Below are 21,549 nucleotides of genomic sequence, written 5' to 3'. Positions count from 1 at the left end.
AACATCATTTCCTGCTTGTGTGATTGGCTCACCAATTTTCCCAGAAGTCTGCACTAAGATACAAGTCAGATTTCTGGCATCCCCTGCAACAAGAATGTCATTTTTGGTGAGATAGTCCCAATAGGAACACGTCTAAAGGGATGCAGACCCAGCAGATTTCCTCATTAGAGCCCTGCAGCTGCCACAGCTGATAGATAATTATGAAACCACTCCCATTTGAGCCACTCAGCACAGAGGAACAAACAATGATTTCTTCAGAATAAGAAAAGGGAGGAATCTGAAACAAAGTTTGTTTCAATCCTTGTAATGTACAGAGATCACCCAGAGGGGAATGTTTTTTTCTCAACAAAAGTGGAGTCACGCTTTAAGCTTTGACAGTAAAACCTGGAAGCTGGTTGGTTTCTATGCACAGCTGCATCAGATTTTTCACTCTCCAGTTTTAGTACCCCCCCCCCCCCCCCCCCCCCATTGTATAAAATGTAATTACTTTTTTAACTGAGTGATACAGACAGACCATTTTTTCATTCCATTGCATATACGGAGCCCAAGGTTCTTCCTTTAGTGCTTTCTTATAGAAGTTTAAATGTCGACATTGGAAAAATATCCGGTAGGCTCCAGGACGTTGTTTTGAAAGTTGCGTCTTCCAGCAGACACAGATGACACAATTTATACAAGGTTAATTGGAAGAGGAAATGTAGGAAGAATACAGACATCCCTATGATGACACCAGGCAAGGCCCCCATTCTCCTGAGTAAATAAATGGCGTTGAAAAGCGTCTGCATGCCATTGTTTCCCCGCACCAGGAATCCCAACTGCTCGTCCTGCGGTTATGTCTGCAGCAGAAAACTTGAGCTATAGTTGACTGATAAAGTACAATAGAGGCCCACATCCCGAGCAATGCCCCTGAAAATCTTCATAATCCCGGGAACAATGCGCTTGGGCGTGTAGACAAAGGTAAATCATTGTCTGCCCCACAGAATCCAACAGCCGCACTGTCAGGCAGGGGGAATCGCGGTTCCATCAACACCGCATTCCACAGAACATTCATGGCATCGTCTATGGCTGGCTGTATACACAGGTGAGGTCTCCACCTCCGCCATACCAGACTGAGCGCTGCCTGCTGATGTACCCTTCCTTATAGACTTGGCTGCTCTCTCATGCTTTGGAGGATCAGACAAAAAAGATCTGGAATCTTTTCTTAACCACTTTCCGCCCGTCGTATAGCAAAATGAAGGCGGCAAAGTGGTTGCTCTATCCTGACTGGCCATCATATGACGTCCAGCAGGATAGACCGGCGCGCAGAGCGGCGATCGGTGGTGCGGTGTGTCACCCTGAGACACCGCATCTCCGATCCCGGTAAAGAGCCTATGACGTAGGCTCTTTAAAGCGGAGTTCCGGCCTCGGATTTTAGCTAAAAATACCCCCGGGACAGTCAGGGCTAGTACATTTCACAATGGATAGCCTCTGAACTCTCCCAGGTTGCACTTACCTTTTAGAAGAAATACTTACCTTTAAAATTTCTTCTCCAGCGCTGCCATCTCAGGTGTGGGCAGCTGAAGCCAGCGCATCCTCTTCTGCATCCTCTTCCGGGTCCCTCTTCGGTCCCACAATGCCTTGCACCGGCCCCGCTCGTCACTTCCGGGGCAGGAGCGTCATCCCTGCACAGCTTCTGGGCATGCCCAGAAGCTGTTTAGCAGGGAATGACGCGCCCGCACCGGAAGTGACGAGCGGGGCCGGTGCAGGCGCATTGACTCCTGGGAGCGATGACGTTCAGCTCCCAGGAGTCAACGCAAGAAGGAAGTGACGGCGCGGGCCCCGGCCGCAGAGAGAGGAAGAGGAAGAAAGGTGAGTATACTTTCTTCTATAATAAGGTAAGTAAAAAAAAAAATCGGGACTATCCATTTCTTTTACAGGTGACACTCAGCAAGCGGATGGCCCAAAGTGCATTCTGTGGCCGGAACTCTGCTTTAACATGTGACCAGCTGTGTCCAATCAAATAAATAGGAAGTGCCGTTGATCGGCTTTCCTCAGCTCGCGTCTGACAAGCACTAGTAGAGGAGAGCCGATCGGCGGCTCTCCTGACGGGGGGGGGTCTGTGCTGGTAATCAGAGCATTGACTACCAGTGCAGATCCTTGGGGGGGTGCCACTAGAGCCACCAGGGATTGCCCACCCATGACCATCAGGAATGCCCACCCATGGCCACCAGGAATGCCAACCCATGGCCACCAGGAATGCCAATCAGTGCTCAGGGAGCCTGCCAGTGCCCTCCTCATCAGTGTTGCCCATCATTGCCATCTATCAGTGCCGCCCACCTATGGCCATCAGTGCTGCCTATCAGTGCCCATCAGTGCTGCCTATCAGTGCCCATCAGTGCTGCCTATCAGTGCCCACCAATGCCACCTATCAGTGCCCATCAGTGCTGCATATTAGTGCCTCATCAGTGCCACCCCATCAGTGCTCATCAGTGTAGGAAAAAAAAAACGTATTTACAACATTTTAACAAACTAAAGCATTTTTTTTTCAAACTTTTTGGTCTTTTTTTATTTGTTTAGCAAAAAAGAAAGCAAAAAAACTTGCGGTGATCAAATACCACCAAAAGAAAGCTCCATTTTTGGGGGGGAAAAAAAAATCACATGAATTTGGTTTAGGTACAGCGTTGCATGACCGCGCAATTGTCATTAAAAATGCAACAGCGCTAAAAGCTGAAAAGTGGCCTGGGCAGGAATGGGGGTGAAAGTGCCCGGTATTGAAGTGTCTAAATCCTTCTACCCCCACCCTGCATATCACAGGACCACTGACACCAATAAACGTCAGCAATGAAAGCTGAAGTCTGGCCTTCCTTTCAGTCTTGCACGGTTGTAGCGGCTCCTCTCCTGGACTGAAATGGCTTCCTCTGATTTCACCGCACACTGTGAGCTTCTCACAATGTGCATTAGAAGCTGCAACAAGTCAGATAGATCCCACCCCATTTCCTGGCTGCATCGTCTAACCCAGGGGTGGCAAACTCAATTTCATTGCGGGCCACATCAGCATTATGGTTGCCCTCAAAGGGCCAGTTGTATCTAAAGGACGAAATGTCCAGTGCACCCCCCCACCCCCTACATCAGATGTAAAGAGCCCAAATCACCATCAGAAGTCAAGAGTCCCCAAACCTCCCTCGTCACAGTGCAACCCACTTACCTGCTGCCTGAAAAAAGCTTGGGTAGGAGCTGGGAAGCAAAAAAGTTTGGGTCTGGAGGAGGACCCTAGAAGGGTGGCAGTCATCTGCCTGAGTCTGCTGAAAGCTAAGACCAGGGGAGGCAGATATGAGGGGGTTCTGTGGCAGCACAGAGAGGTGCAGGATCTGGAAAAGCAGTTTTTGTCCTTTCTGCTGCCAACTGCTGAGACGGGGGCAGAGAGAACCATGGCTGCACAGAAAAAAGAAGGATCTGAAGTTATGTCCTCTTCTCTGCTGCCAACTGCTGAGACAAGGTGGGGGCGGAGATGAAGGGGATGCTGCAGCTGCAAGAGAGGTGCGAGGGCCACATGAAATGGCCTGGAGGGCATATGGACATATGCGTCCATAAGAACTATGATCTAGAGGAGGGGATATCCAGCACAATCTCAGTATTTGCGGATGATACTAAACTAAGCATGCCAATATCTTCTATGCAGGATGTGGAAACCTTACAAGCAGACCTGAACAAAATAACGGAGTGGGCAACTACATGGCAGATGAGGTTTAATGTAGAAAAATGTAAAGTAATGCACTTGGGGGCCAGAAACCAGAAAGCAAGCTACTCCCTAGGGGGGAAACCTCTGGGTGAGTCTAGGATGGAAAAGGACCTGGGGGCATGGTAGACAACAGGCTTGGAAGTGGCATGCAATGCCAAGCCGCCGCAAGCAAAGCCAACAGAATACTGGGATGTATAAAAAAGGGGATTCACTCCAGAAATAAAGAGATTATTCTCCCACTCTACAAGACTCTGGTCCGGCCACATCTGGAGTATGCTGTCCAGTTCTGGGCACCGGTCCTCAGGAAGGATGTGCTGGAACTGGAGAGAGTCCAGAGAAGGGCAACAAAAATAATTAGGGGAATGGAGGACATCAGCTATGAGGAAAGACTACAAGCACTGAACCTATTCTCTCTGGAGAAGAGACGATTGAGAGGGGATATGATATCAATGTACAAATACTGGACTGGTGACCCTAGCATAAGGAACAAACTATTCAGAGAAAGGGAATACAATAAGACACGTGGCCACTCACTAAAACTAGAGGAAAGGCGGTTTAACCTTAAAGTACGTAGGGGGTTCTTTACTGTCAGAGCAGTAAGGATGTGGAATTCTCTTCCACAAGCAGTCGTATCAGCAGGGAGCATCGATAGTTTCAAAAAACTATTAGATGGGCACCTTAAAGACCACAACATACAGGGGTACACAATGTACGGTTAACAGCAAACACACACATCATAGGTTGAACTGAATGGACTGATGTCTTTTTTTCAACCTCACTAACTATGTAACTATGCAACTATGCAACTATGCAACTATGCAACTATGCAACTATGCAACTATGCAACTATGCAACTATGCAACTATGCAACTATGTAACTATGTAACTATGTAACTACTCTTCTCTGCTGTTATCGTGCTCAGTGCGTGCTCCCAGCACAGAGCCTGAGCGCCTACATACATCACAAACATTGTTTATGATATGGAGTTTTCGATCAAGTAATCGTTGTCACAGCCAATCACAGTGGTCACATGAATGGAAAAGCCACCTCTGCCTCCCGGCGCTAAGATCTTAAAGGGCCACTAGGCAGCAGCAACAAGGTGTTAACTACTGAATATTTACATGTTTTGCTCTAAGAAGGAAAAAGACTACTTTCTGTTCTAAAGCATCATACAAACTTCAGGACAGTAAGAACACCCCAAAAAATTATTAGATTTTTTGCCAAAATATTTTGGAAATTAAGAAACATGGCAGTATTGAGGGGCTTAAAACATGAAGCTTGGTAATGGTACATTAGTTACTTTAAACATCCAGGTCATACACAAAGGGAGGAGGCGGGGGGATTAATGTACAAGTCACATACAGCAGGAGGATGGAGCTCAAGGGGGTTATTGAGCAGATGTACAGGGTATGGGGGGTAAGGGGTTAATATATAGATCACTGTAGAAATAATAATTCATTAGTTCCACCTTCTTTGCTTGAAGGAGGAAGGGGCGGGCTCTCCAATGTAAACAGTACAGTATTTACATTTGTGATCGCTGTGATTGGTCATCACAGTGAGCACACAGTACAGAGCCACTCGGATCAGCTCTGTGTCTGAACTGAGCCATCAGGGAACGACTGACAAAGCAGCCATTAACAGGCCTACTGGCCGCCTGAGGGTGAGAATTAATAAACTGCCATTCAAAAATGTAAGGACCGTATGAAAGTAGTTACTTTATCACTGAAACTGTATTTGTACTATCTGCATTTCAAAGAAGAAATAGCACATTACAAACTTTTCTTAGAATACCGCTTCAGAGTACAGAGCTCAAAACATCCCTTTGGAAACAATTGCTCAATGCGCATTGTGAAATCATAACAGGAGAAATATTCACATCTCCAGGAACTCACAATATTGGAACATGAAAGAATATCTACTGGTGAGAGAATTCATTCCCACACATTGATAGGTCAGTAAAGGTCAATATCCAGGTAATATATGGATTCTCAGAAATGACACATGCTGGTATCCATAATGTGTGTTCTCCGGAATTATATTCCATCCAGAAAGCAGTCATTATTCTATTGGTGATCAAGTCAGATAAGAGTGGAACCTACCCAAATCCCCCCCCCCCAAAAAAAAGGATTTGGATAGATATCCACTGGTGAAACAACAGTGTGTGTGTGTGTGTGTGTGTGTGTGTGTGTGTGTGTGTGTGTGTGTGTGTGTGTGTGTGTGTGTGTGTGTGTGTGTGTGTGTGTGTGTGTGTGTGTGTGTGTGTGTGTGTGTGTGTGTGTGTGTGTGTGTGTGTGTGTGTGTGTGTGTGTGTGTGTGTGTGTGTGTGTGTGTGTGTGTGTGTGTGTGTGTGTGTGTGTGTGTGTGTGTGTGTGTGTGTGTGTGTGTGTGTGTGTGTGTGTGTGTGTGTGTGTGTGTGTGTGTGTGTGTGTGTGTGTGTGTGTGTGTGTGTAACCCTATTAAAATGCATTGTAGGCATGTTTTTTTTACTGTCACTGTACGTGTAAAAGCATTTTAAAGGTCTTTAAACACACTTTTAAAACAATAGAAACTTATTTAAACACGTACAAGATACTAAGAGCAAGAGCAATGGAAAACACAAAAATATTTCATTTTTAATGATTTATATAGTAAAATAACATTACAAAAAAAACCGCGAATTACCGGGACAGCAAAAACTGAACCGCGATGGAGCGGGGGATTACTGTACGCACACACATATACATACATACACACACACATTATATATATATATATATATATATATATATATATATATATATATATATATATATATATACACACACACACACAATTACAAAATAATCAGGAGTGGGTGACTGGGGACAAAGAGAAGGCAAATTTATGAAATACTTTCTTCAGCTCTGTATATACAAAGGAGCATGGGGGAGCTCATGACCATAATGAGGACGGTATTGGCACAGCCCCAAATGATCCACAATGGCTCAAAAGTGATATGGACTGCTTGCTACAAAACTGGATTAGAGTGGTACTGGCTGTGGGATATTGGCCAGAGGGACGGCCCCCTGTAGGTGTGTCCAGTGGTGGGATTCAGCCGGTTCGCACCGGTTCCATAGAACCGGTTACTAACTTTCTGCAAGTTCGCAGAACCGGCTGAATCCCTCTGCGCATCCGAGCACAGTACAATTGAATGTCCCGCGCTCGGACCGCGCAGCCGCAGACGTGGCGGCCAGGGAGCGGAGCAGTGCGCCCCGACCCGCCCATTCTGTGACAAAAGCGAATGAGAATTCGCTATTGTCACACGGATCCTCCTCCTGGCCAATCAGGGAGCGGGTCCTCCCGCTTCCTGATTGGCCGAAAGGCAAACACCGTGCCATTGGACGAGGAGGAGGCGCCGCGGGAGGACTGAAGACTCGGAGACGCGGGGAGCCGGGGACTGAAGAGAAGCTGCGACTGCGAGACCGTCCGTGAGGTAAGTGCGGGGGGATCGCTGGCACTCTGCAATCATTGGGGGCAATGCTGTGGCTGGCACTCTGCAATCATTGGGGGCAATGCTGTGGCTGGCACTCTGCAATCATTGGGGGCAATGCTGTGGTCACTGTGCATTGAAAGGGGGCACGCTGGTCTCTCTGCATTGAAAGGGGGGCACGCTGGTCACTGTGCATTGGAAGGGGGGCACGCTGGTCACTGTGCATTGGAAGGGGGGCAAGCTGGTCACTGTGCATTGAAAGGGGGGCACGCTGGTCACTGTGCATTGAAAGGGGGGCACGCTGGTCACTGTGCATTGAAAGGGGGCACGCTGGTCATTTTGCTGGGAAAGTCAGAACTGGTTACTAAAATTTTTGAATCCCACCACTGGGTGTGTCTATATGTTAATGTTTGTTGTATTAACAAAATTACTGCCTAGCTTGCTCCTGCGGAGAGGGCCAATACCCTCTCTGGGTGTGGGTATTGGCGCCCTCTGCAGGAGCAAGCTAGGCAGCATTAAATAGCAAAAAACGTTTACATACATACAGACACACCTCCAGGGGGGGCCGTCCCTCCAGCCAATATCCCCAGCTAGTGACCACTCCTTCCTCAGTTCTGTAGCAAGCAGTCCATGGAAACCATCAACCCTAAAACAAGAGGGACGGGGGCGGCGACTGTCAGAGGACTCAGAGAAAATAATTTTACAGTAAGTTCTTACAAAATTCTATTTTGGCTTACATCCTCTGACAGTCGCCGCCCACTCATACAGTCTCCACGATTGGGAAGTCCCAAAGCAGTGAAGGTGTGAGGGGTGGGAAGACGCAACCTCCAAAAAGGCAACGTAGCAACCAGGCCAGAGAGATATGCAACTGAGCCAACTGGGCAACCAAAGCTCAACAGGAGCTAACCCAATCGTGGAGACTGTATGAGTGGGTGGCAACTGTCAGAGGACGCAAGAGAAAAAGGTTTTGGTGATTTTTGCTGCATCTGCAAAGGCGTGCTATAGATCTTTGCAGGGCACAATTAAATATCAAGACTATTGTGGAATACTGGAGCAAAACATACGGCCAGTCTCAGAAAGCCCTATCTCAGTTGCAGGTTATGGGTCCTTCAACAGTATACTGAACCAAAACACACAGCTAAAGGCACAGAAAAATGTCTAAGAACTAAACAGTGGACTATTCTAAAAGTGGCCTTCTAGGAGTTCTGATCTCAGTCCTATCAAACATCTATGGAAAGATCTGAAAAATGCTTCTAGTTCACTCCCCTGGTCATCTAGCGCCTCGACTACTGCAATTCCCTTCTCATTGGCTTACCTCTACACAGGATCCTCCCCCTCCAATCCATCATGAATGCTGCCGCCAGACTCATCCACCTCACCAATCGCTCAGTGTCTCAGCTGCTCCTCTTTGTCAAGCCCTCCACTGGCTTCCGCTCACCCAACGGATCAAATTCAAAATACTAACAACATCTTACAAAGCAATCCACAGCTTAGCCCCTAGCTACATCACTAGCCTAGTCTCAAAATACCAACCTAATCGCTCTCTTCGTTCCTCTCAAAACCTCCTGCTCTCTAGCTTCCTCGTCACCTCCTCCCATGCTCGCCTCCAGGACTTTACCAGAGCCTCTCCAATCCTATGGAACTCCTTACCCTTATCTGTCCGATTATCTCCTACTCTATTAGCTTTTAAACAATAACTCACCCTAGCTCCACCGCACTGTGGGAAGATAAAGAGCTAAGTGTCGGTGCTCAGGCTGAATGTCCAAACCAACTGTTATATGAATAAAGCCGCCACACTAAAAGTCTTCTTCCAAGTAAAATTCTTTATTCCAACATGGATAGCGGTGACAACATGACAAATCTGATGCGTTTCGGCTTTACGCCTTCCTCATAGCATCCTATGATCCTATGTGAGCACCTCTCTGTGCAGCCACACACCACCTTGCCTGATCTCAGCATTCAGCAGACTCTCCAGCCCTCCTCTGGTTCTCCTACAGACCCTGCACTTCTTTCCAGATCTACCTGCATCTTCTTCCTGTCAGCAGCACAAGGTAAGGGGGTGCATTGTGATGCAAGGAAGGGTGGGTGACTATTGACTTCTGATGGTGGGGGAGGGGCTCCTGACATCTCATGCAAGGGTGTAAGGGGGGCGTGGGGTACTCTGGACATCTAATCCTACAGATATAACCGGCCCTTTGAGGGCGACCATAATGCATGCTGATGTGGCCCGCGATGAAATTGAGTTTGACACCCCTGTTTTAGACCATGGGTCTCCAAACTTTCTAAACAAAGGGCCAGTATAATAGCCAGACTGTGGACAATGGGAATGGAAAATGTCCTAGTGTGGGAGCAAACCATACTTTATCATTAGTGTCAGTGGGAGGAATAGTGCTCCATCGTTGGTGTCAGTGGATGGAATGGTTATTGTCATTGTTATTGTCAGCTGGAGGAATATTACACTATCATTGGATGGAATAGTGAATGGAATAGTGAATGGAATAGTGAATGGAATAGTGCCCCATCATTCCTGTCTGTGGATGGAATTATGCCCCATTGTTGGTGTCAGTGGAAAGAATAGTTCCTTGTATTACTGGTGTCAGTGGGAAGAAGTTTTGTGCATCGTCGGTGTCAGTGGCAGTAACTATGGCCAAATGTTATGGGTCATTGGGAAAATGGTATCTCGTATAAGTTGGAGGAAAAGCGACCTAAGGGCCATATTAAGGAAAGTACAGGGCCACATCTGGCCTGGACCACAGTTTGGAGACCATTGCTTTAGACCAGACATGAGCAGAGGGGGGGAGCAGAGGGTTCCTGAGCACCTGCCCCTTGATGCCCAAAGTGTCCTTTTGTCAAGGCAGACATCCCAAGTCTCCCGCAAGGTGAGGGAGTCTCCCGCATTTGGGCTGCAGCTCCCTGACCCCCGTGCGATGTCCTGGCTGCCAGCTCATCCTCGGGTCAGAATGGAGCCGATGCTTCCTGTATAGTTCCGGCTCTGTCCTGTCACAGGCGGAGTGATATCAAATGCACTGCGCCTGTGAGAGGAGAGATACAAGAAGCAACGGCTCTGCATGCTTCCTCCAGCAAGGCTCATCATACTCCGGCATTGGTGTCTCAGAGGAGCAAGCATTTACCACCAGTAGTACCCGCCAGCAGTACCCACCAGCAGTACCTTCTTTATTATTCTGTATAACAGAAGAAAAAAAGTCTTCAGGTTGGCACAACTTGTTAAGACACAAAATGTTTTTTAACGTTTAAACTTAAAATAGTCTTTTCTGTTCGGTTTCTTTTTCAAAGCTGTATCACAGCATTTTTCTGCCCCATCAATACAGAATCATCCGTATCGATATGCGTATCAGGAAGAAATGCGTCACGATACATTGCTGTATTGATATTTTGAGCACAGCCCTATTTAAAGCCCTGTTCCATGTGCCCACTTTATACTTTGAGCACCTGCCCCTCCAAAGGTCTCTGCACGGCCCTGCTTTAGACATCAATGATGGCTTGCCCAACAACCCAATGGAGTGGTGAAGTGAGAAGCAGGAAGGTCCCTGCAGGAGCCTTCAGGAAGGACAAAGAAGGAATCTGATTGTCAAAAATAGGCAGTAGCCGAGAAGTAGACTCTCATAGTGCATAGCATATTGGGACAGTGGATAGAAATTTCCTTGGGAAGTTTTGATGCGAACATAAGGAGGAGAGGACACTGTCCTGGTTGAGCTGGAAGAAGGAAAAGGGACTTCAGGACCCCTCAGGACAATCATGTCCTTGTTTAACACTAGCAAAGGCTCCTTACCAGATAAGGTGGCTTACTCAGATACCCTAAGCCTTGCAGTGATAGCAACATAAAAAGAATACCTTGCAAGTGAGGTCAGACAAGGGAATATTCCTAACGGGTACAAAACAGACACCAAAGGACTGAGGAGGCAGTGTCCAAAATTATAGTTTGTAGCCCTTGGTAATGACACTCTGAGCCCAAACGTCTAAGATTTCTTAGGGTGAGAAGGCTGAAAAGGCAGAGAGATGTCCTCCACTCTGACAAGTGGGGACACCTCTTTATTAAGAAGAGGGCTTGGAGCCAGGTTTGTCAAGCTTGGAGCTCCACATCTTCCAACCAAAGTGTGCTCTAGACTTAGACTTGGAGCTTGGGGCCTGAGGAGGTTGAGAACTTTTCCTGGTCTTGGGAATTAAAGGTCTACCTAAAGAAGCACAAATCTTCTTGTCTTGCAGATAGCCATGGAGGTAATCACAGATTGCATGGCAAGTCTTGCCAAAAAAAAAAAAAACAAGGGCTCAAATAGAGCTTCCAACCTTGTGTCCACCAGGCCCTTGAACATGGGCTTATCCTCTATAGCACATTTGTCAAACACAAGGTCCGTGAATCGAATCCAGCCCACCAGGCCTGGTCATGTGGCCTTCACACCCAGTTTATCAGGAGGAACACGTTGGAACTCCATTATACCCCTCCTCCATACCTCATCCCCAAACCCCTATACCCCTCCTTCATACCAAACTACTATACCCAGTCTCCATACCTAACCCCCAAACTCCTATACCCCTCCTCCATACTTCACCCCAAACTCCTATACTCCTCCTCCATACCCACACCCCAAACTCCTATACCCCTCTCGCATACCTCACCTCCCAAACTCCTATACCCCTCTCCCATACCTCACTCCCCAAACTCCTATATCCCTCTCGCATACCTCACCTCCCAAACTCCTATATCCCTCTCTCATACCTCACCTCCCAAACTCCTATACCCCTCTCCCATACCTCACCTCCCAAATTCCTATACCCCCCATACCTCACCACCCAAACTCCTATACCCCTCTCCCATACCTCACCTCCCAAACTCCTATACCCCTCCTCCATACTTCACCCCAAACTCCTATATTTCTCCTCCATACCCACCCCCCAAACTCCTATACCCCTCTCGCATACCTCACTCCCCAAACTCCTATATCCCTCTTGCATACCTCACCTCCCAAACTCCTATACCCCTCTCCCATACCTCACCTCCCAAATTCCTATACCCCCCATACCTCACCCCCCAAACTCCTATACCCCTCCTCCATACCCAACTCCCAAACTCCTATACCCTGTCTCCATACCAAACCCCTAAACTCCTATACCCCTCCTCCATACCCAACTCCCAAACTACTATACCCTTTCTTCATACCTATACCCCTTCTTCATACCTATACCCCTTCTTCATACCTTACTCCCATACTCCTATACCCCTCCTCCATACCCAACTCTCAAACTCCTATACCCAGTCTCCATACCCAACCCCCAAACTCCTATACCCCTCCTCCATACCCAACTCCCAAACTACTATACTCTTTCTCTATACCCAATCCCCAAACTCCTATACCCCTTTTCTCCATGCCTAAACATATTTATTGTCTCATAGTTTGGCTAAAAAGGTTATTGTTTTATATTTTATTAGTAACAGGAGTCTTTATTTGGATATTTCTTCTTTACTAGATTTTTTCTGTCTGTGTTCCTGTTTCAGATATTCCCCCACTTCCTGTCTGGTGTCTTCAGCAGGACAGGAAGTGAGAGGAAATCTCTCTAAAGGAGGCAGCCAGATAGCAGTAAAAACCCAACAACAGTAAAAACTGAACAGAAATTCTAATCCTTCAACCCTCCATTCAAAACTAGAGAATGTTGGCTTTTTAAAGCATAACATATGCATGGAAATTCCCCAAAATGTGCTCATAACAAGATCCAACTTACACCATGCTCTTTGGCTGATCTGGCGACTTGCAGCAGGACATCTTCCTCCACGAATGGTCGCACGGCATCATGGATGATCACTACCTCCGGTTTCTGCAGCGCGGGCCCCAGCGAATGATCTTCTATGAAAGCTTGGAGCCCATTGAGGATGGATCGGTGACGCGTCGCCCCACCTTCCACCAGAGTTATACCTTTGTGTCCATATTTGTGAATGATGGACTTCATCAAATCCACACTCTCTGTGGCCACCACCACAACGATGTCCGATATCCAACTGACTCTGCAAAAAAGGAGCAAGTGCATTTATAAACTTGGGAGCAACACATACTCAGTTTTATTACAGATTTGTTGTAATTTATCAAACAACTATACAGTACAACTGAACTATCTATAGCTAAACTGTTTTACTTGCCAAAGGATTTGTAATATTGCTCACCCACTCTTCACTTAGGAGTTAGAAATGGAGGAAAGGTACGGAGGAGGGGCATAGGGGTTGGAAGACTAGGTACAGAGGAGGGGCATAGGGGTTGGGGGACTAGGTACAGAGGAGGGGCATAGGGGTTGGGGGACTAGGTACAGAAGAGGGGTGTTGGGGGACTAGGTACAGAGGAGGGGCATAGGGGTTGGGGGACTAGGTACAGAGGAGGGGCATAGGGGTTGGGAGACTAGGTACAGAGGAGGGGCATAGGGGTTGGGAGACTAGGTACAGAGGAGGGGCATAGGGGTTGGGAGATTAGGTACAGAGTAGGGGTATAGGGGTTGGGGGACTAGGTACAGAGGAGGGGCATAGGGGTTGGGGGACTAGGTACAGAGGAGGGGCATAGGGGTTGGGGGAATAGGTACAGAGGAGGGGCATAGGGGTTGGGGGACTAGGTACAGAGGAGGGGTATAGGGGTTGGGGGACTAGGTACAGAGGAGGGGTATAGGGGTTGGGGGACTAGGTACAGAGGAGGGGTATAGGGGTTGGGGGACTAGGTAGAGAGGAGGAGCATAGGGGTTGGGAGACTAGGTACAGAGGAGGGGTATAGGGGTTGGGGGACTAGGTACAGAGGAGGGGTATAGGGGTTGGGGGACTAGGTACAGAGGAGGGGTATAGGGGTTGGGGGACTAGGTACAGAGGAGGGGTAAAGGGGTTGGGAGACTAGGTACAGAGGAGGGCTATAGGGGTTGGGGGACTAGGTACAGAGGAGGGGTATAGGGGTTGGGGGACTAGGTACAGAAGAGGGGTATAGGGGTTGGGGGACTAGGTACAGAAGAGGGGCATAGGGGTTGGGGGACTAGGTACAGAAGAGGGGCATAGGGGTTGGGGGACTAGGTACAGAGGAGGGGTATAGGGGTTGGGGGACTAGGTACAGAAGAGGGGCATAGGGGTTGGGGGACTAGGTACAGAGGAGGGGTATAGGGGTTGGGGGACTAGGTACAGAAGAGGGGTATAGGGGTTGGGGGACTAGGTACAGAAGAGGGGTATAGGGGTTGGGGGACTAGGTACAGAAGAGGGGTATAGGGGTTGGGGGACTAGGTACAGAAGAGGGGTATATGGGGTTGGGGGACTAGGTACAGAAGAGGGGTATAGGGGTTGGGGGACTAGGTACAGAGGAAGGGCATAGGGGTTGGGAGACTAGGTACAGAGGAGGGGCATAGGGGTTGGGAGACTAGGTACAGAGGAGGGGTATAGGGGTTGGGGGACTAGGTACAGAGGAGGGGCATAGGGGTTGGGGGACTAGGTACAGAGGAGGGGTATAGGGGTTGGGAGACTAGGTACAGAGGAGGGCTATAGGGGTTGGGGAACTAGATACAGAGGAGGGCTATAGGTGTTGGCGTACTAGGAACAGAGAAGGGCTATAGAGCTTGGGGGATTAGGTACAGAGGAGGGCTATAGGGGTTGGGGTACTAGGAACAGAGGAGGGCTGTAGAGGTTGGGGGTATTAGGTACAGAGGAGGGCTATAGGGGTTTGCGGGTTTAGGTACAGAGGAAGGGTATAGGAGTTCTGGGGTTTGATAAAGAAGAGGGGTACAAGCGTTGGGGGATTAGATATGGAGGAGGGGTATAGGAGTTGGGGAATTAAGTACAGAGGAGTTGTATAGGAGTTGGGGGATTAGGTACGGAGGAGGGCAGTGGTGGGATTCAGCCGGTTTGCACCGGTTAAATAGAACCGGTTACTACATTTCTGCAAGTTCGCAGAACCGCCTTGTGAGTTTGACCATCTGTCCCCCTGATCCGCTGACCGCTCTGCTGCTCTCTGTCGGCGCTGTCTCTCTGCAGGGAGGCGGCCGGGAGCCCACACACTGCACTGGTTGCTAGGCTAGAGCCGCTTAGCGTCTAGCAACCAGTGACGTCACCCCTTCTCCTCCAGGCCGCCGCCTCCCAGACAGTCCACGGCTCCCCGCCTATTTGGCTCTAGTAGGAAAGGATGGACCTGGGGCGCAGAGCAGTGCGCCCCAAGCCCACCCATTGTGTGACAATAGCGAATGAAAATTCGCTATTGTCACACGGATCCTCCTCCTCCTCGGCCAATGCCATTGGCTGAGGAGGAGGCGGGACACAGGAGAGGACTCGAGGAGACGCGGGGACCGCCGCTACAACAGGTAAGTCAAGTGCACTGGTCTAGGGGGCTTGGCAAGTTGGCACGCTGTTCACTCTGCATTGAAGGGGGCACAATGATTTCTGCATTGAAGGGGGCACACAGCACGCTGGTCTCTGCAGACTGCATTGAAAGGGGGCAAGAATGATTGGGCAGACTAGATGGGCCAAATGGTTCTTATCTGCCGACACATTCTATGTTTCTATGTTTCTATGATGATCTCTGCATTGAAGGGGGCATGCCGCACGCTGGTCTCTACATTGAAAGGGGGCACGGCGCGAGCACGATGATCTCTGCATTGAAAGGGGGGCACGCTGGTCTCTGTGCATTGAAAGGGGGGGCACGCTGGTCACTGTGCATTGAAAGGGGGGGGGCACGCTGGTCACTGTGCATTGAAAGGGGGGGGCACGCTGATCACTGTGCATTGAAAGGGGGGGGCACGCTGGTTAGAAGGTTAGGAATGGAGGAGGGGTTAGGAACGGAGGAGGGGTTAGAAGGTTAGGAATGGAGGAGGGGTTAGGAGGTTAGGAACGGAGGAGGGGTTAGGAGGTTAGGAACGGAGGAGGGGTTAGGAGGTTAGGAATGGAGGAAGGGTTAGGAACGGAGGAGGGGTTAGGAGGTTAGGAATGGAGGAAGGGTTAGAAGGTTAGGAATGGAGGAAGGGTTAGAAGGTTAGGAACGGAGGAGGGGTTAGGAGGTTAGGAACGGAGGAGGGGTTAGGAGGTTAGGAATGGAGGAGGGGTTAGGAGGTTAGGAATGGAGGAAGGGTTAGGAATGGATGAATGGTTGAGGGTTAGGAGGTTAGGCACAGAGGAGGGGTATATGGAGGAGGGGTATAGGGGTTAGGAATGGAGGAGGGGTATAGGGGTTAGGAATGGAGGAGGGGTTAGGAATGGAGGAGGGGTATAGGGGTTAGGAATGGAGGAGGGGTATAGCGGTTGGGAATGGAGGAGGGGTATAGCGGTTGGGAATGGAGGAGGGGTATAGCGGTTTGGGAATGGAGGAGGGGTATAGCGGTTGGGAATGGAGGAGGGGTATAGCGGTTGGGAATGGAGGAGGGGTATTGGTGTTGGGAATGGAGGAGGGGTATAGGGGTTGGGAATGGAGGAGGGGTTAGGAATGGAGGAGGGATATTAGGGTTGGGAATGGAGGAGGGGTATAGTGGTTGGGAATGGAGGAGGGGTATAGGGGTTGGGAATGGAGGAGGGGTATAGGGGTTGGGAATGGAGGAGGGGTATAAGGGTTGGGAATGGAGGAGGGGTATAAGGGTTGGGAATGGAGGAGGGGTATAGGGGTTGGGAATGGAGGAGGGGTATAGGGGTTGGGAATGGAGGAGGGGTATAAGGGTTGGGAATGGAGGAGGGGTATAAGGGTTGGGAATGGAGGAGGGGTATAAGGGTTGGGAATGGAGGAGGGGTATTGATGTTGGGAATGGAGGAGGGGTTAGGAATGGAGGAGGGGTATTGGTGTTGGGAATGGAGGAGGGGTTAGGAATGGAGGAGGGGTATTGGGGTTGGGAATGGAGGAGGGGTTAGGAATGGAGGAGGGGTATTGGGGTTGGGAATGGAGGAGGGGTATAGGGGTTGGGAATGGAGGAGGGGTTAGGAGGTTGGGAATGGAGGAGGGGTATAGGGGTTGGGAATGGAGGAGGGGTATTGGTGTTGGGAATGGAGGAGGGGTTGGGAATGGAGGAGGGGTATAGGGGTTGGGAATGGAGGAGGGGTTAGGAGGTTGGGAATGGAGGAGGGATTAGGAGGTTGGGAATGGAGGAGGGATTAGGAGGTTGGGAATGGAGGAGGGATTAGGAGGTTGGGAATGGAGGAGGGATTAGGAGGTTAGGCACAGAGGAGGGATTAGGAGGTTAGGAATGGAGGAAGGGTTAGAAGGTTAGGAACGGAGGAGGGGTTAGGAGGTTAGGAACGGAGGAGGGGTTAGGAGGTTAGGAACGGAGGAGGGGTTAGGAGGTTAGGAATGGAGGAGGGGTTAGGAGGTTAGGAATGGAGGAGGGGTTAGGAGGTTAGGAATGGAGGAAGGGTTAGGAATGGATGAATGGTTGAGGGTTAGGAGGTTAGGCACAGAGGAGGGGTATATGGAGGAGGGGTATAGGGGTTAGGAATGGAGGAGGGGTATAGGGGTTAGGAATGGAGGAGGGGTTAGGAATGGAGGAGGGGTATAGGGGTTAGGAATGGAGGAGGGGTATAGCGGTTGGGAATGGAGGAGGGGTATAGGGGTTGGGAATGGAGGAGGGGTTAGGAGGTTGGGAATGGAGGAGGGATTAGGAGGTTGGGAATGGAGGAGGGATTAGGAGGTTGGGAATGGAGGAGGGATTAGGAGGTTGGGAATGGAGGAGGGATTAGGAGGTTAGGCACAGAGGAGGGATTAGGAGGTTAGGAATGGAGGAAGGGTTAGAAGGTTAGGAACGGAGGAGGGGTTAGGAGGTTAGGAACGGAGGAGGGGTTAGGAGGTTAGGAACGGAGGAGGGGTTAGGAGGTTAGGAATGGAGGAGGGGTTAGGAGGTTAGGAATGGAGGAAGGGTTAGGAATGGATGAATGGTTGAGGGTTAGGAGGTTAGGCACAGAGGAGGGGTATATGGAGGAGGGGTATAGGGGTTAGGAATGGAGGAGGGGTTAGGAATGGAGGAGGGGTATAGGGGTTAGGAATGGAGGAGGGGTATAGCGGTTGGGAATGGAGGAGGGGTATAGCGGTTGGGAATGGAGGAGGGGTATAGGGGTTAGGAATGGAGGAGGGGTATAAGGGTTGGGAATGGAGGAGGGGTATAGCGGTTGGGAATGGAGGAGGGGTATAGCGGTTTGGGAATGGAGGAGGGGTATAGCGGTTGGGAATGGAGGAGGGGTATAGCGGTTGGGAATGGAGGAGGGGTATTGGTGTTGGGAATGGAGGAGGGGTATAGGGGTTGGGAATGGAGGAGGGGTTAGGAATGGAGGAGGGGTATTAGGGTTGGGAATGGAGGAGGGGTATAGTGGTTGGGAATGGAGGAGGGGTATAGGGGTTGGGAATGGAGGAGGGGTATAAGGGTTGGGAATGGAGGAGGGGTATAAGGGTTGGGAATGGAGGAGGGGTATAAGGGTTGGGAATGGAGGAGGGGTATAAGGGTTGGGAATGGAGGAGGGGTATAGGGGTTGGGAATGGAGGAGGGGTATAAGGGTTGGGAATGGAGGAGGGGTATAGGGGTTGGGAATGGAGGAGGGGTATAGGGGTTGGGAATGGAGGAGGGGTATAAGGGTTGGGAATGGAGGAGGGGTATTGATGTTGGGAATGGAGGAGGGGTTAGGAATGGAGGAGGGGTATAGGGGTTGGGAATGGAGGAGGGGTTAGGAATGGAGGAGGGGTATTGGTGTTGGGAATGGAGGAGGGGTTAGGAATGGAGGAGGGGTATTGGGGTTGGGAATGGAGGAGGGGTTAGGAATGGAGGAGGGGTATTGGGGTTGGGAATGGAGGAGGGGTATAGGGGTTGGGAATGGAGGAGGGGTTAGGAGGTTGGGAATGGAGGAGGGGTTAGGAGGTTGGGAATGGAGGAGGGGTATAGGGGTTGGGAATGGAGGAGGGGTATTGGTGTTGGGAATGGAGGAGGGGTTGGGAATGGAGGAGGGGTATAGGGGTTGGGACTGGAGGAGGGGTTAGGAGGTTGGGAATGGAGGAGGGATTAGGAGGTTGGGAATGGAGGAGGGATTAGGAGGTTAGGAATGGAGGAGGGGTATTAGGGTTGGGAATGGAGGAGGGGTTAGGAATGGAGGAGGGGTATTGGGGTTGGGAATGGAGGAGGGGTTGGGAATGGAGGAGGGGTATAGGGGTTGGGAATGGAGGAGGGGTTAGGAGGTTGGGAATGGAGGAGGGGTATAGGGGTTGGGAATGGAGGAGGGGTTAGGAGGTTGGGAATGGAGGAGGGGTATAGGGGTTGGGAATGGAGGAGGGGTTAGGAGGTTAGGAATGGAGGAGGGATTAGGAGGTTGGGAATGGAGGAGGGATTAGGAGGTTAGGAATGGAGGAGGGGTATAGGGGTTGGGAATGGAGGAGGGGTTAGGAGGTTAGGAATGGAGGAGGGGTTAGGAGGTTGGGAATGGAGGAGGGGTATAGGGGTTGGGAATGGAGGAGGGGTTAGGAGGTTGGGAATGGAGGAGGGGTATAGGGGTTGGGAATGGAGGAGGGGTTAGGAGGTTGGGAATGGAGGAGGGGTATTGGTGTTGGGAATGGAGGAGGGATTAGGAGGTTGGGAATGGAGGAGGGATTAGGAGGTTGGGAATGGAGGAGGGGTTAGGTACAGAGGGGTTAGGAATGGATGAGGGTTGGAGGATTAGGAGGTTAGGTACAGAGGAGAACCCAGGAAGGTCCTGTAGTACGTTCTGCACATACACAGCACGATGTAGATCGGCCGATCTCCCTCACCTCTCCATGGCCTCCATCGTCCGGCTGATCAGGGCTCTCCCCAGCACCGGGCAGTATTGTTTGGGGGTTCCGCCACCCAGCCGCTCCCCGGTACCCCCCGCCGGGAGGATCACCGACACCCGCCCGACCTCCGCCATCCGTACCGTGCGCCGCCCCTCCCCCCTCCGATCATACACACAGGCCGCACCGGAGAGATCCTGAGTGTAGGCCGCACCGGAAGGGTCCCGGGGGGATAGGCCGCACCGGAGCTGTACTGAAATAGGCTTTAAGGGAGGTGTCCCGGGGATAGGCCGCACCGGAGGTGTCCCGGGATTGGTTGAGGCCGGTGCTGAGAGGAGAGCCGTGCAGACCCCATCCCCCTCTCCCCTCTATTCCCCGTACAGAGGGCTCTGTGATGGTAGAAGTTCTTTCACGTTAATTGTGCGTTTTTGTGGTAATTTTATTAAAGCCGTGTGTTTTAATGGCGGAGATAACAGTTTGATCGCGTACACACGACACACGGGCGCTATTCTTCCACGCCGAGTCCTGACGTTGGCGGTCAGACGCAGCCCGTTACCCCCACACCTCAGTTTATGTAGCAAAATATTGGCATACAGAACACGACCCCGGATTATTACCGCCATGTTTATTGTCCCGGTCACACTGCATTAGCGCACATTGTGTGAGGCGGACGGTATATCCCCGGTTCCCGGTCACACTGCATTAGCGCACATTGTGTGAGGGTGGACGGTATATCCCCGGTTCCCGGTCACACTGCATTAGCGCACATTGTGTGAGGCGGACGGTATATCCCCGGTTCCCGGTCACACTGCATTAGCGCACATTGTGTGAGGGTGGACGGTATATCCCCGGTTCCCGGTCACACTGCATTAGCGCACATTGTGTGAGGCGGACGGTATATCCCCGGTTCCCGGTCACACTGCATTAGCGCACATTGTGTGAGGCGGACGGTATATCCCCGGTTCCCGGTCACACTGCATTAGCGCACATTGTGTGAGGGTGGACGGTATATCCCCGGGTCCCGGTCACACTGCATTAGCGCACATTGTGTGAGGCGGACGGTATATCCCCGGTTCCCGGTCACACTGCATTAGCGCACATTGTGTGAGGCGGACGGTATATCCTCGGGTCCCGGTCACACTGCATTAGCGCACATTGTGTGAGGGTGGACGGTATATCCCCGGTTCCCGGTCACACTGCATTAGCGCACATTGTGTGAGGCGGACGGTATATCCCCGGTTCCCGGTCACACTGCATTAGCGCACATTGTGTGAGGGTGGACGGTATATCCCCGGGTCCCGGTCACACTGCATTAGCGCACATTGTGTGAGGCGGACGGTATATCCTCGGGTCCCGGTAACACTGCATTAGCGCACATTGTGTGAGGCGGACGGTATATCCCCGGTTCCCGGTCACACTGCATTAGCGCACATTGTGTGAGGCGGACGGTATATCCTCGGTTCCCGGTCACACTGCATTAGCGCACATTGTGTGAGGGTGGACGGTATATCCTCGGGTCCCGGTCACACTGCATTAGCGCACATTGTGTGAGGCGGACGGTATATCCTCGGTTCCCGGTCACACTGCATTAGCGCACATTGTGTGAGGGTGGACGGTATATCCTCGGGTCCCGGTCACACTGCATTAGCGCACATTGTGTGAG

At 50.6% G+C, this 21,549-nt stretch overlaps 1 protein-coding gene across 1 annotated transcript in view; it reads right to left on the bottom strand.

The window, feature by feature from the left end:
- CRPPA (CDP-L-ribitol pyrophosphorylase A) overlaps window positions 1–20,181 on the bottom strand; it is a 353,916-nt gene extending 333,735 nt beyond the window's left edge. Inside the window, exons 1-2 of the mRNA XM_082259071.1 lie at window positions 19,887–20,181; window positions 12,901–13,180 (exon numbers count right to left, since the gene is read on the bottom strand). Of these exons, the coding sequence (XP_082115197.1) occupies window positions 12,901–13,180; window positions 19,887–20,023 (417 nt within the window). The 5' untranslated portion in view covers window positions 20,024–20,181. The remainder of the gene's footprint in view (window positions 1–12,900; window positions 13,181–19,886) is intronic.
- Between the last annotated feature and the right edge of the window lie 1,368 nt (window positions 20,182–21,549).

This window comes from Pelophylax lessonae, assembly GCF_965119305.1.
Source record: "Pelophylax lessonae genome assembly, chromosome: 5".
In the NCBI taxonomy this organism is placed as follows: Eukaryota; Metazoa; Chordata; class Amphibia; order Anura; family Ranidae; genus Pelophylax; species Pelophylax lessonae.
This window is presented reverse-complemented; position numbering and strand designations above follow the sequence as displayed.